The sequence below is a fragment of the Lissotriton vulgaris genome, chromosome 1_1, assembly GCF_964263255.1.
Source record: "Lissotriton vulgaris chromosome 1_1, aLisVul1.2, whole genome shotgun sequence".
NCBI lineage: Eukaryota > Metazoa > Chordata > Amphibia > Caudata > Salamandridae > Lissotriton > Lissotriton vulgaris.
This window is the reverse complement of record NC_141685.1, coordinates 1,109,466,081-1,109,482,139: the sequence shown is the minus strand read 5'-3', so window position 1 is coordinate 1,109,482,139 and position 16,059 is coordinate 1,109,466,081. Positions and strand designations below refer to the sequence as shown.

Sequence of the window (16,059 nt, the reverse complement as noted above, 5' to 3'; positions counted from 1 at the left end):
CCCCCTTGTAAGGACCGTTGTTACTTACTAATAGCTTGAATTTAGTGGCACAGTGAGCAAGGGAGCCATATCTGGGCATACTCATCCCACTTAGGGCGAAAAGTGTTACAGCAAACAAATGATGGTCGGAATGCTGACAATGCAAACATTCTCCCCAGTCAAAAGATCTGAGTTAAATCCATTGTTCTTTTGCCCACTACGGCACTCCAGTTTGCTCACTATGCCACTGGATTCAAGCTAGCCTGGCTGAAGAAGGGCAACATACCCTGAAACCGGTCCTAGGATGCTCGTTTCCGGTCCAGGGAGGACCTGGCCAAGCAGTTCGGTCTGGACTGTTCCCATGGGGCACCGGGTCAAGACTGATTTGCATATGGCTGGGTCTAAACTGGGGAGGCGTAGTGGACAAAAGAACAATGGATTTAACCCAGTTCTTTTGACTAGGGGAGAATGTTGGCTTTGTCAGCATTCCATCCATCATTTGTTTGCTGTAATACAATGTAATGGGTCACTGAATAAGAACAATATTTCATCAGCAAACGTCTCATTAAAAACGGGTAACGCGCTCTCCTTTCCTCAGGAGGTCGCTGTGCCGTCGCGGCTCAGACTGATACAATTGAAAGTCTTACACCGAGTATATTACACTAGGTTCACACTACATAGGATAGGTAGAATCACACATCAGTACTGTTTGAGAGGCTGCGGGGAGGTGGGAACATTCTACCATACTATCTGGGATTGCCCATTGATTGTGTGTTTTTGGTCCAAGGTTATGCGGACTATATCACAAGTGGTTCATGTTTCGCTACTCCCTGAACCACGCCGTTGTTTGTTGAACATTTGGGAGCCTAGTGATTTGAGTAACTCCCTGCAAGATTGGGCAACGCTTGGTATTATGTACGCTAAACAAAATGTGGCTAGGCCTGGGGGTCCCCCGTGTTACCGGCGCTTAGTGCCTGGAGTACAGATATGGACTCAGCGATGGTTGCCGAAAAGGCGGTATACCTAAGTCGGAAGAGTCCGCAAAAGTGGGCCAAAATTTGGGGAGCCTGGAATGAATATAGAGGATTTATATGTGAACCACCTCAGATGGATAGTGATACTGATTCGGAATGACAAAGACGGGAGACGCGAAAATCATGGAAAGGGGTATTTGTATTGTATAAATGTCATGATTGCAATGTTGCTGTTTCCTTGAGATATTATGCTGCGTCCACTATGTTTCACCTTGCTAATCGTGCTCAATTGATATGTACAATGTAAACCTTGAAAATGCCCATTGTTTATTTTTCTCAACAATAAAAATTGTATAAAAAAACGGGTAAAAGTATGTAATCCGTAATAAAGAAATCACAAGTTCATGACTTGTCCGAATTACCGCGTCCCGAGAGAACGGGATTACCGGGACAGGGTAATTTGGATAGCTAATTTCACAGTGTATATATATATATATATATATATATATATATATATATATACATATATTATATAAATATGTGTATCTATATACATATATGTATGTGTATCTATATCTATATAGATACACATACATACATACGTACACACACACACACCCACACGCATACACCAAAACATATAGCAGCTCCTTAGTTAATAGATAGGTGGTAAATAAACAAGATTTTATCTTTGTTAGAAACTTTCTTGCTATATTATTAATCTTTAACGTATTGTGTATTTTTAAAACAACACTAGTGTTGTCACTTCCTGTGATGTCATCAGGGTCGAAGTCGGGGTCCAAGGGTGTGTGATGTCACTTCCCCTACCCCTAGCATTTTAGTGAATTGACGTCTATGAGGTACTGCATTGTTATAAAGTCAGTGTTTATTATTTTTTTAAAAGCACCTACGAGTTTTAACTGACATTGATTTGTATTTCAGGTTTGGCATGACTTGTGTCAGACATAGGTTAATTCAGCCGTGCATGCTTTCTTGAGGAGGAGGCTGTGTGTGCATAAAAGTCTTGTTGATGTCAAGTCCACTGGAGGTGCAAATATCAGGGTGGGTGCAGTCACTATACACAAGTGTGACACTATTTCGAGTGTGTCAGTGTATTTGATGCCAAGATATTCACTGACTTGTCACCAGAATCAGGAGATGGCTATACATGAACATGTGTGCAGACGTTAATTGCGCGGTTCACAAAACTGTTTATGGATGTATGTGTAACTTACAGCCACAAAAAGTAGAATTTCCAGCAGTAGTTCTAGTTGTAATTGCCCCAGAAGTTGTAATCAATACTGCAGAAAAGTCATCAAGAAAACACAATTTTCCACAGTAGTACATTTGTAAAGAGGCTGAAAAACTGACATTCCTGCGATGGTGTCCAGCATTGTCATAACTTTCGAAAAGATTTGTCCCTCCCCATTCACCCATGCTGAAAATGGTTGAAGTTGAAAATTGAATAAGGAAGACCCTCAAACACCCCCTTACTTTCAGGATGAGCAGGCTAAGGCTTTTCTCAGAAAGGAGAACAGCTACATTTCCAAGTGCTTGCTTATGCTATACTTAACACATTATCTGTTAAGATTCCAGCCCTAAGTGTGGGTAGTTGATTGTAAGGTGTGTGCAGAGCCCAGCTACTTCCGGGAACCACACACAGTGTTGCAGTCTCACCCACACCAAACCCAGCATTAATGAAATCACCTCACCTGAGCCAAGTCCACAGCTGTCTATTTCCTGTTCAAATGCGTCAGAAAACCCGGCCCCGCTGTTTAGCTTCAGGAGGCGTCCGTCGATGAACTGGTTGAAGGTTCAGAGAATGACAAGGTTAGTGTGTGGTGTGGAGAGGAGGAGAAATAAATATGAGACAGCAGCAGAATGGGAGAGGGCAGACAGCAAGGTACAGACGCCCCACACGTACCTCCTTGAAGAGCTGCAGGTGCACCGCGTTCTGCAGGAACTGCTTCATGGGGTTGGACTTGTGGTCTAGGAACGACTCTTCACAGAAGGTGATGGGCTCGCCCTGTGGTGTGGCAGAAAGAGAGTGAGGGATGGTGTGACATTCTGGGCCTATGACCTCGCAAACTCTATTGTATGTGTGACCTTCATGCTGTTATCTATATTTCTCGGGGTTACAGAAGTGCTCATTTAGGCCCTCATTATGAGAGAAAAGTTAATACCGATTTGGACAGAAACTGGAGTTCCCGCCAATTCAGTACCATGTGCAGGGCAGGGCCGGACAGGCCGTAGCGGGCACCAGGCATTTCCCCGGTGTGCCGGAGGGGTGGTGATCGGTTTTGTGGCCGCGGGGGGCTGCTTTTTTCACAGGTTGCCGGTTTTGCAGCAGTGCTGCAAAATCGGCTCTCTGTAAGAAAAGCGGGAGCAGTGCTTAGCGGCTAACAACCCCCTCCCCTCCCGTTCCCAGTGCCGGTGGAGAGGCAACCTGCCAGGACTGGTTGCTGTTCCCTGTCCGGCCCTGGTGCAGGGGCCGCTCCTCTGTCTGAGTGGAGGAGCGTCGCGCCACTTAATTGCCCCAGAAATGCCTCTGAGACTAAATAAAATCAGAGAAATGAATAGTAATTAAGTTAATTCATTACCATTTTATTTTCCGGCAACCCATCCTGAACCAAGGTCAGGAGGGGGCGGGGCCTGCTGAGTGGGAGCAGGGAGGAGCGGTGGGCAGAACGCTGCCTGTGCCCTAGTTGATAGTGCGCATGTCCCTTTGGCTGGCCATCTTGTGACAACCAACCTGACGTGCGCAATATAAACCTTTCAACCCAGCTGTCTTAGACAGCCGGGTTGAGAGCTTACACAAGCCTCCAGTTTCCTTGGGAGTGGTGGCACAGCTTTCAACAGCATGAGAGCAGCACCAGAGTTCGTTAAGCCCAGCTGGACGTGGCGTCAGAAGAAGAAGACGACAGCAGCAAGGAGGACGTGTCTCCGGAAAGCATGGTAAGTACCTTTTTATTTATTTATTTTATGTATTTCATTTTATGTATTTTTTTAAGTATTTCCCGTTTTCCCACCCCTCATCGCCGTAATTTCCATTCGCCACTATATGTCTTGTAGTATTATTGCATGCCTTAATAGAGCAGTGGATACTGCGCGACAAATCCTCCAGGGCAAACCTGGTGTTAATTGTCACAAGAAAAAGACCCAAAATAATAGATTGACATTGTGTAGTAGCATTTAGATACTGCGTTTCATACACCCGTCGAGGCAATGAAGTGCATCTGTAGCACGGTGCACCATGGTAGTGCTAGGGTGGAAGCATGAGTGTCGTCATGTGGCCTAGGGAAGGGCTTTGATGTGAGTGAGGACAAGAGTCGAGCTTTTATCATGTTTTTGCCCTACGCCTATGTGCCAATTTGAAGTGAAAAGGAGTGTGGGACAGGACACTTGAGCATAAGATGCTTCAGATGGATAGATTGAAAGAGTGAGAGTGCAGTGTGGCCTACATAGGAAGTGTTTTGGTTGTTTGTGGTAGAGACTGATGAAACAACGCCACAAAGACATAGAGCCTCTGCCTCTGGGTAGAAAACAAATATTAGAAGACGCTGTTGAGAATGCATGTGCATGCATATCCATTTTGAATGGCTCTGTACCGCAGTACAGATGTAAACCAGCCAAAGATCATAGTTTCAGGAGTCCACTCAGGAGCATCAGAGGAGCCACCTATAGGAATCTGCATCAAACAATCATTCATGCTATATTGGCTGAAAAGTATACACTGCATCATTGGAGAATAGGAGTGGGAACCATATAACCAGCCACACAATATGGCTGCAAGCAGGGGCGGCCATCAGGGCTCACGGGTGGGGCAGGCTGGCGCTGGGGTCGCGAGGGGGTGTCGTGGGTGGGGGGAGTGTTGCGGGGAGTGTCGCGCAGGGGGACGTGGGAATAACATAAAAACTTCAACTTACCTTGAGACCAGGTCCCGCGTCTTCTCTGCTCCTGCTCTCCTGCCTCATACAAGAACAGGAAGCAGGCAGCCAGGCTCCCTCCCCTAAGCCACTCACAATGCTGCAATGCAGCATTGTGATTGGTCTGAGCACCATGACACGTGCTCAGCCAGGAGCTGGAGGGGTTGACATGTTCTCCATACAAGCTGTATTGCAGCCTGCATGGAGAACAGGGAAGTGCGCATGACTGTTTTTGGTGGCCCAAGAGGCCCGACCAAACAGTCACTGTGCACTCAGGAGAGTGCAAACCTTTCCTCCCCTGCTCCCAGAGCAGAACAGCACCGCCCACCCGCCCGCCCGCAAGGCAGAGTGACACAAACCATAAAATGATAATAACTAAGTTATTATCATTTTATGTTTCTAAAGTTGGCACTGCCGTGAAGCAGTGGGCGACGCTCCTCCGCCATAGAGGAGGAGCCGCCGCCTTTGGCTGTAAGATACACCCAGGAGCAAGAGAAGAGCAACCCATTGGAATGGACCTAAAAATACGGGGCTCAATGAAGAATGACTGAAGCCCCAACCACTGAAAGCGCTGCTAAGCAATCAGTGGGTGAATTACATTGAACCTACCTGGAGCGGCAGAGGCCGCGGACAAACTGTGAGGCAATCACAGAGTGAAGTATATGGAGTTCAACAAGTGTGAGGCTCACATCCATGGATGCGCAGCTAATATGCTGTTAGGGTATATGCAAGCAGAGAACATAGGTCATGACTGCCTGTGGGAGTAACAATAGCATAGCCCACAAAGGAACAACAGGCACCAATCATGCGTAGGTCAGTGGCTCCATCTAGGAATGGTGGTCTTAGAGTAGATATTACTTATTTGTCAACAAAATCAGATGGAAACCCCTGCATGGAAATATGATTCGTTTAGGGAGACAAGAAGGGGAATCATGGGAAGAAGGTTGGAAAAGAGGGCTGAGGGGAAGGAGTTCGCATTTTTCCTTCTACGCCCAAACAGAGAAGATACCCTTAACATTTCCACCCTCCACCTGGGCGCGCAGGAGGATTGCTCTGGGAGGACAGGTTAGGTATGTTGGTAGGGACCACCATAACACGCCCTTTCAAAATAGCTATCCGTTATCCATTTTTAAACTCATTTACCGAATCTGCAAATTTTGTGAGTTGCTCAATGACTTCAGTACATAGGGAAAAACTTTTTGGCAGTCACAAACAGACAATTTAGTGAATTGCAGGGAGTGCAAATGCGAAAAAGCTGGTACTTTAATTAATTAGGATTTCAGGGGAGGCCTTAGCTCAGCACAGCAAAAAATAGAAATAAAACAGGGCTTCACGTGAAAAACGGATCTATCACAACATATATTACGTCAGGAAAAGGAAGGACCCTAAATTAAGAGTACAGTGCAATGACTGGGTAATCTGGATCAAGTATAACGGTTCTAACAGGCTATTTCTCAGTTTAACCAGTCTCTAAGATTTGACTATAAAAAGATCTGGTAGGCCTTCCAGATTGACTCGCACAATGAGTGCAAATAGTGTCTCTTGAGGCTGTACAAAGCCTTATTTTGGTATCAGACATAGGCCTGGGTAGAATTTCGGTTACGCCGGAGTAATCAAAGTAATTTCGGTAATTCTGCGTTACTCTTTGGCGCAGAATTCCAATAATTACGCAATTATTCCTTCTTGTGTATTTAAGAGTAATTGGGCGGGAAAAATCCTACAGGGAAAGCACAGTTAGTTCGTGCGAGTAACCACTTGCACTCGCCATTCATGTTCTGCAGAACTTTGTGCTTTTCCTTACCGCAAAATGCATCCTCAAACCATTTTTGATGCAAGGGTGCATTTTGCACTATGAAAATATCACTAAATGCTGGTAGTAAATTTGGGGAAAACCCTACTCAAACAGAACATTTAGTGAGAGCGAGCAGTGCTTTCTATTCGTGTTCTGTTGAATTTAGCGCTATTTCATAGCACAAAATGCATCCTCGCATCTATTCTGTTACACACAGAATTTCTCTTCTTGTATAATTCAAGTGTAATCTCATAGAATTCTTAGGAAATTCTGCATGATTGCGCTACACGGAATTACCAAGTTACGCCCACTCCTAATCAGAGTGTTGGGATTTGGGGAGGGCCGAAGGAGATTGGTTGTATATTCTTGCCTAAATATTTCCAGTGAGCAAACAGAGCAAAGTAGGCTTGCCACAAGCAATTTCAAAAATCCACTTAATAAATGGGAGGGATGGTGTAAGGCTGTTTTGACTACTCCCATGGCCTTCTAGAAACCATTATGAGCCACAGTGCACTGTGGCTCTGGTAGCAATAAACTATGAGGGGAAAAGTAGGGGTGAAGTCCTCTGATCACGTGATGGTGAAACTATGTCGGGTTCTGTGCGACTTACGAGATCTCTCAGAAGGCAAGTGGTCAATGATTATCTTCAGAGCACATGCACCTGTACATAGCCTGGATTGCCTAATATAAAGTAAAGCATTATTTTCACAACACTTTCATTTTAAAGTGTATCTGTTCCACAGGGAGAAGACAACGTTGGAAATCAGAGAGAAAAGTAATTAGATGGAAAATAATTTGTGGGTAGAGCTGAAAAAACTAGAGCGAAAAAGGTGAAGCTAACAGGCGAGGAAGGAGAGATAAAGAAGAAAAAAGTAGAGGATATATTTATTTATGGGTAACTAATAACATGCTTGTAGCAGGTTACTTCATACAGAAATAAAGTAAATAGGACGACCAATAAATATACACAATTCCAGGGCCGTTGTCAATAGGCTATTGCACCATGCACCACCCATTGCCCCTGCCAGTGCTGCCATTGACAGTCCCAACACAACTACTAATCATTACACTTCTACAAGAATGACAGTTAAGACTAAACCAGGCCACCCAAAGCTATAGGAATGGCTTGGGCAGCAGCTATTAGTCATTTTTGATTAGGTCAAGCCTAGCAGCTTGCATCTGCTGCTCTACGAAGCTTGGTGTATTCAGTAGATGAGCTTCAAGCCGGCCCATCATTTTTCATTAGTTGTTCCGGGTGCCTTTTTAAAAAACAAATCCTAACTTTTGAATGGTAAATCGAGCACATTTGTCCCTCCTTTCGGTCTGTCATTCCCTTCCATAGTGACTGGCCCTATTACAGAGCTCATTTCGCTTCTGTCCATTTCAGTTCATTTCGTGCACTATTTCTTCTGATTGTCTGCCTCCTGTTCTGGAAATGTTGCAAAGCAGCTGACCAGTGTTACTGCTTTCCCCTCCACCCACCGTTTCTATATGTGTTCTCCCCTTCACACTTTCGCTTTCACTTATGATCTACAGAGTCTAGGGGCCAGATGTAGAACACCAAATACCGGTCGGTAACGGCCGATTTCGACCGTTACCGACCGGTATTTGGTGTTTGACATGTAGGGGGCCTTATATTTACAGAATCGGTAAATTTACCGAATCGGTAAATCCAGATGTAGGTGGCACTTCAAACAGTGCCACAGGCCATTACCGATTCGTTATTTACCATGTAATGTACATGTTGTGGGCCTTGAGTTTATGTGAAAGTATTAATGTTGTATACCGTCTGAATATAATGATGTCATAAATGTTGAACGTTGATTTTTTTGTTGAATATATGTGTTTCTCTGAAAAAAGAGAATTTCCATAAAATAAATTCTTAAAATAGTGAACGAAGGGTAAAATAAATAACCCAAAACACCATGGAAAGGCCTTGAGAGCCAGACATCCTAATGTGTACGGCCATACCTGCTAGGCACAGCCTCCATATTGAGGCCCAATTCCGCCCGGCCGACAATCTGAATGATTGCCGACAGGCGGAAAAGTGGCAGATGCACTTGGTGTCTGCCGCGATACCCCAGCCATTATAATATGGCGGGGGTAAATCGGGTTGCCATGGCCGACAGATCGCCATCATAATCAACCCCAAAGAGAGAACGCAGGGGTGAAAGACATGAAGAGACAGGAAGTTGAAGGTTGTGTAAGACAGAGGCATGTGGTTACAATAAAAATTAGGCATTTTTGGTATTTGGCTACAGTGGCGTTTGGCAGAATCCTTTGCTGGCTAATAGGAAAAACCTTGGAGCCCTGTTCTTAGTTATGTATTTTGTTTTACAAAATAAATACTGAAGCCCTCATTACAAGTTGAGGAATTTCACCCAGAGCAATAACTTTGGCCAAGTATGTATGGTCCTGGAATAATGAAGGCAAAACCTGTGGGCCCGATAATTTCTGGCCTGGAGATACCAGGCCTATAAAATTTGTGGCAAGGTAGGTGTTGCCGGTAACGGCATTGCCTGGCCCCCTCCCAGACCAGGTGCATGCTAATCTCGGAAAGGCGCCAGCGTACCCTGCAGTTCATTCCCCCCTACCGTCACTTTCCACGCGCTCAGAGCAGGAGCAAAATGTGTTTTTTTCATCGCAATTGGGGAAGTTATTTCCCGTTTCGGGGACGGTGGGAACTTGTAATATCCCTATTCAAGCCACCTGATATCTTCGCACTAAAGTTAGCAGCCCTGCCAAGTACCACGCATCAGGTGTGATACTAATGCATTTTTGTGCAGTGGTCCACATCACAGCAATAAAATGCCAGATCAACATTTGTAGTGCCTCCTTGACACCGCCGCGGGTGGAGAGGAAGAGATAAGCATGAAATTGCCGCCTTAGCCAAACACTCCTGATGAACACACAGCGGGACCGCATGCTGCTCTGGCAGAGTGTCTTGCAATAGTCTCAAGTGTGCTAGAATGCCAGGTCAGAAGTGTTGCGCTGACCCGGTGGTTCATTGCTGCGTTGGCTGCACCAATGAGCATTCATTATAGCACGGCTGCTGTGGGCTAGCCAGGGGCATGGCATTCATGTGACGTGGTCACGTGATTGCAACAATATATCCATAACTCTCTCTGAGTGTGCAGCAGGGCGAGCAGCAGTTGTGTTTTTTTAGTTTGCCGCCGCTGCCCGCCTCGCCGCAATCATTATCATTATTTTGGTGACACCTCCATAATGCTCACCAACGTTCACTGGACAGTGAGATGGGTCGCAGAGTCTTGGCAGAGGCAGCTGAGGTTATGCGCATGCCACCCTGACCGTTCGCGCCACCGGAGGCTTGCCTCTGCCTCTCTGAGGCTCACCCGGCCCCACCAGCGTTGGCGGCTGCGGACTCTTGTGAGCCTGCTGCTGCTCTGTAGCAGAGATAGCAGCTGCACGCAACTTTTGGTCCGCTGCCTCCTCTGTGCGGTGTGCGTAGTGGTAAAATCATGATTGCCCAGTCAACCAACTCGGGCCCGACTGACTCCGCTTGGTGGCTGCTGTCTGCAGCTGTGAGAGCATGTCCCAGCCCGGGTGGAGGGGGGTTACCTGTTGACATGGTGCCATCTTCGCTCGTCTCCTGCCTCAAATTGAAGTGAGTGAAAACTCTGAACTCATAAAACTACCAGTGCTCTGAACTGATGTCCCTTTACTCATTTGATTGGCCAGATTTATAGCGGCCGGGCAGTCAAAAAAGAAATTAGGTAAAGCTTGTTATTATAAGTGTGTCAGAGCAGAAGAAATTAAAGAAGAACACCTGCTCAAAATTTAAGAAGTGGAGTCTGCACCGTGGCTACATTCCATACCCCAGCGACCGATGATATGTGCTTTCAAGAGAGGAGACCCATTCTTGAAAACCGTCCTAAACGGCCTCCTTCTCTTTTTACCCCCCACTACAGCAGTCATTATGTTATTCTCTGTACTTGAGGTAACCCTATTACAATAACTAGCTTTGCTCAAATTTACAGAAAAATTATTTTGTTTGCAGTGGTGTGGCGCGCACTGTCAATGAGAGTAGTGCAGATCTGAGTCCTTGTTTTGTTTAACAGTACGATCAGCTTAGAAAAGAACTAGGGGCCTAATTTAAGAAGGCCTTGCGCAGCCGGTACGTCACTTTTAAAATGGGAAACAGTGACGCACTGGCAGCGGAAGGCCTTCATAAATAAGGCCCTAGATGCTTTAGTTTCTGGTGCTTTCCAGCAGTTTTAACATCTTCTTAGAATGTCTTGTTGCTCAAATGGGTGTAATTACTTATATTTATATGTTTTCCTGGTTTTCATTGCTTGATTTTGGTTGCAACAAAGTGTCACTCATAGTTGTTGAAATGTCACACATAATTACACTGAGTTCATGAAAATGTCACACATAGCAATCTGAAACCTTGGCAGCTATGAGTTAGGCTGACTCATAATGAAGGCCTGACTGTCATAAACACTGTAGAACTGAACACGCCTTTGCCTATGCTACACGCAGAGCTGAAAAAGTGTGAATTTCTATTTGTCTAATGATAAAGGTATGTGGAGCGGTTGGGTGTTTACATTTGGGTAAGTGTAGTCAGACGCAGCATTACAACGTGGCGGCATCCGAGCGTGTGCCCACGCTCAGCGTCTGTCTGACGTGTGGCATTAGTAGCTTGATAAATAAGGTGGAAAGTATCAGGAGACGACTTTGCCAATCCTGACAGTTCTCCCACTTACTTCAGAAGTACATTAGGCCTCAGAGGAACAAGGGAAGCGCGCGAAGACAGGGAGAAGCGAAAACTCAGCTGATGGATCAGGAGAGAAAGAGGCGTTATGTTATGTTATGTTATGTTAAGGGCCTCTTATAACGAGCATGACTCACCCAGGGGCATCTCAGCGCTAAACTAGGAAAACACCTGAAGGGGAAAAAATTGGATACCAGAGCTGCAGAGATGTATTAGAATAAGAAAGCCTTCAATAGTTCCCTAAAAACAAGGTACGATGTGGACTTACGCAAGGCTTCTGGCAGGGAGTTCCAATATTTAAGGGCAATATAAGAGAAAACTTTGCCCCCTAAACACGCCCGCCAAATACGTGGAATCATCAGCAGAGCCTTTTCATTCCATCTCAGGTTGCGGCAGGAGGTATGCTTACAAAGTTTGTTTTGCAGATATTCAGGGCCTATTCTGTTAGTAGCTTTAAAGGTGAAGCAGCAATTCTTAAAAAAATACCTCTTTTTCACTGGGAGCCAGTGAAACTCTTTCAGCAGGGGAAGGGACGGCGAGCTCGGGGGATGGTTCAAAACCATCCGAGCTGCCGTGTTTTGGATGACATGGAGTTTTGCTATCAGGGTCTCACCTACTTCGGCCAGTAGAGCGTTTCCTTAATCCAAATGGCTCGCCACCATCGCCTGGACCATCGTTCTACGATGTTTCACAGGTAGATATGGAATAATTCTACGAAGTAGTCAGAGACTATAAAAGCACAAACTCATGCTGTTTCTGACATTATCCTTCATGGTAAGTTTGTCATCCAATTGTATTTCTAGGCTCTTTACTGATGTTGAAGGAATGGGAGCCATCCCTAACTGAGCAGGCCACCAATCAGCCAGAGTCAGATCCTGCGCTTTTCCCAGAAACATCAGCTCTGTTTTTTCTGGATTAAGTTGGAGGCAGGATTCTGCCATCCAGTTTGAAATAGCCAACATTACCGCTGAGAAGCGCACTTTCTCCACTTCTAGATTTGACCTGATGGGGAAGACCGGTTGAGTATCGTCCGCATATGAGACAACCTCAAACCCATAGTGTCGAACGATCTTGGCCAATGGGGCCATGTAAACATTAAAGAGAGCTGGGCTTAAACATGAGCCCTGTGGGACTCCCTTGTCAAGCTGGAATCTTTTTTACCTAAAAGGGCCTAACATGACCAATTGCTTCCTATCAACCAAAAAGCTTGTTAGCCATTTCAGAGCAAGGTCCCCAACACCACAGTCCTGAAGCCTCTCCACAAGCAGTCGATGGGAGACAGTATTGAATGCTGCGGAGAGGTCTAAAAGGATGAGCATTGCGGTTCCTCCTTTATCAAGGGTCAATCTTATTGAATCTGTAACTGCCAATAAGGCAAACTCGGTAGTAAAGCCCGGCCGAAGCCTGACTGCGCGAGATCCAGGGTATTATTGGACTCTAAATAGTGGCTCAGTTGTTTATTTATGTGGGTTTCCAGTATCTTCCCCAACAAAGGTAACAGCGATATCGGTCTGTAGTTACTCAAGACCTTAGGGTCTGCTGTTTGTTTTTTAAGGATTGGGCGGACATGGGCTTCCATCCATGCTATTGGAATAAGGCCTTTAGAAGAGGAGTTAAAAATCTCCCGAATTGGAAGGGCACAAATGGATGCAAGCAGCGCCATAGTATTGGGAGGGCATATATATCCCTCGGGGACCCTGATTTTGATGCTTGAAGTTGGAGACTTAAATCCTCTAGTGAGATAGGTTCAAAATGATTAAGAATACAACCATGTGTTAACGCAAGAGCACTTGTGGCGCGTGGGGAGGGGACACAACCCACCAGGTGGCCTCCTTATTCATCCAAACACCAATTAATAACTCTATGCGAGCCCTAATCACATTCTCGGAGGGTGTGGGGCATTTTGTGTTACGCCACTGAGGAGACAGGTGGAGAGTCATTGGTAAAGTGGAGCTGAGAGTGCCAGGATTGATGGACTGGGTAGCGTGTATGGATTGGAAGGGGAATAACAGGACGCAGGGTAATACAGGGGTAGGAAGTACCAAGCGCGAGGAGAGGAAAGCAGAGAGTGGGTGCAGGTGGCCCCAACCTTACCGGGGTGCAGATCAAGGCATCTCGGTAGGACCCAAAGAGCAACGCCTGAGCCCTGAGGAAGGCCCGGGCAACGCCATCCCCGGTCACCGCAGACTGCTTCTTCAACCTCAGCTTCAGCAAGGACACCTGAGGAGAGGAAGAGAGAGGACAGCCTGAACCAACTTGAAGTAGGGGGCACTAGGGGCAGCAAAGGAGAGACATTACAAGACATCTGGGGAGTGAGAGAGAAAGAGGTCGTGTGGAGGAGGCAAAAGGCACCAAACTGAGTATGCAATATACCAGGGACACCCAAACATAGACATTCCAGGAAACATGAGGGAGAGACAGAGATAGAAAGATGAAATAATGCACCCGCCGAGAGTTTTAGATATCAGGTACAGCAAAGAGAGGCATTCCAAGCCACCTGAGGAGACAGAATGGACTGCAGCAATATATCAGAGACAACCAAGAGAAAAAAATTCCTATACACTACTATGAAGAGAGAGGACACCAACTGAAATTACAAGAAATGAGGGACAGGGTCAGCCGAGGGGCACATTTCGAGACACTTTAGGGTGGGAGGGGGAGAGAGAGGATTGGAGAGAAAGACCAAGGTTTGTCAAGGAGTGAGAGCAAATGAGTTGGGACAGAGAGCTAAAGAGGGACAGTCCAACACATCTGATGGGATAGAGTCGTCTGTTTCAACGGAGTGGGCAGTGACAGCGGAGAAGAAAGAGGTCATGGATACAGGGAGAGAGTCCAAGGCACCTGATGGGAGAGGAAGAGTTGGCTGCACAGACAGACAATAAAAGAGCCAAGAAGAGGTCCCCTAGATGAAAAAGACCCCAAGATCCCCCCAGGGGTTGACTCCTAAGTAGGGGTTTCAGCGAGTGCTCACCACATCCGCAGGCAGGCTCTCCAGGTCTTGGAATGGCGTCTCCAGAGTGTTTGAATCTACATTGAGTAGCACCACATCCTCCAGGGGTCTTTGTCTTACATGCTGCAGATCAGGAAACAAGATGGTAGAGCAACCTAGACAGCACTATAAGTTGCATGTGTACAACCCAATAAACCCTGCCACCAAACGGCAAAGAAGGTGCAGAATCAAGCAGCATGACACACCTCGACAGGTGGAGAAATACCATTCTCTCTGTGTTGCTATACCTCCACAGTTATAAGATTGAGGGGACCATTGGAGGTTCTGTGTGTTGTTAAAAAAGGCTGGTACCTCAGTTGTACATTAAAAGCTGGAAAGAGGGCTTGCATAGCTTCAGGCCCTGTCGTCACAGGGGTCTACGCCTGTGTTTTGAACCTCTCAATTTTGGTTGACTGTAGTCATTGTATTGGCTGAGTGGAGGTTCCTGAAAGGGAGGTACAGTAAACTTGCGTATGCATGCCAGACCCTGGCTCCAACGCACTCCATGCGCCTGAATACAAGTTAGACGATACTGGAGTAATGGAAAAAACACATGTTGTTTTACTGTTATGGTGCAATAAATCTACACCAGTACCATGCAAATATGAGTCAAACCCCAGGAAAGAGGTATTATCGTGTGGGACCAATTATTACTGTTGTAAAACCACAATGAATTCTCAGTTCCATGGGATTTTAACACATACATTTACCAATTGCTCTGAGGTGGTGGTCAGTGTATATGGGGATCTGAGAGAGGGGTGGGGGAGAAGGAGAGATGGGGAGGAATAGGCAAGGTAAGGGAAAGGTTTTTTCCTATAAAGAAAGGGGAACAGGTGTCAGCCAAAGCCTCGTGGGATTTTTCTATGTGGAATAATCGGCTACACATATACACCAAATCAGAAAGATAAGTAGATTGTTGACCCAAACCGCGCTAGTACAGGTTGTAATGGCTATGGTTTTATCATGCCTAGGCTATTCCAATGCAATCTACCTTGGGCTACCAGCTGGTCTCATGAAATGGCTGCAGATAGTCCAAAACCAGGCGGCTAGACTGATCTACTGGCAAGCTAGGTGGCATCATGTCTCCCCTCTCTTGAGGGAATTGCACTGTCTCCCCATACCCCAATGCTGTGTATTTAAGATTGGCTGCCTAGTATTCAAGTCATTGCACGGTGAGGGCCCCAGATTTATAGACCGTCTTATCTCCAGATACTCGCCTTCACAGAACCTTCACTCGGCCCATATCCAGCTACTGTCAATACCTACTTTTAAGTTAAAGCGACAAGGAGGAGACAGGTTTGCAACCCTGGCCCCTAAATTATGGAATTCAATTCCTTTGGAAATTAGGTCCACAACTCATCTACTGAAATTCAGAAAATTGCTCAAGACTTGGCTGTACATTCAGGCTTACAATTGAACTGTTAAACTCTCCGGCACTCTCTAGATCCAGCGCCAAGAAACCAACCGGTGAACAAGCGCTTTACAAAACACTACTAACATAACATAACCTAACACCTCTGAATCCGTAGATCAGCACAAGACACATGTCTGCATCTCTGTACCCAAACATGGTAAGACATCTGTGCGGCTCTGTAAGTACACACCTATGAGCCCCTGAAAGACAGCAGTGGGGCCCGGTAAGTGCACAATTCCATGAGATACCA

The 16,059-nt window shown here is 46.0% G+C and overlaps 1 protein-coding gene across 4 annotated transcripts in view; it reads right to left on the bottom strand.

The window, feature by feature from the left end:
- The window catches only part of DENND1C (DENN domain containing 1C), a 237,776-nt gene that overhangs the window by 68,379 nt on the left and 153,338 nt on the right, over positions 1-16,059 (bottom strand). For all 4 annotated transcript variants that reach the window (XM_086963582.1, XM_086963585.1, XM_086963591.1 and 1 more), the window contains 4 exons: positions 14,378-14,479; positions 13,501-13,626; positions 2,878-2,979; positions 2,666-2,756 (listed from right to left, as the gene is read on the bottom strand). In XM_086963582.1, coding sequence (XP_086819708.1) covers positions 2,666-2,756; positions 2,878-2,979; positions 13,501-13,626; positions 14,378-14,479 — 421 coding nt within the window. The remainder of the gene's footprint in view (positions 1-2,665; positions 2,757-2,877; positions 2,980-13,500; positions 13,627-14,377; positions 14,480-16,059) is intronic.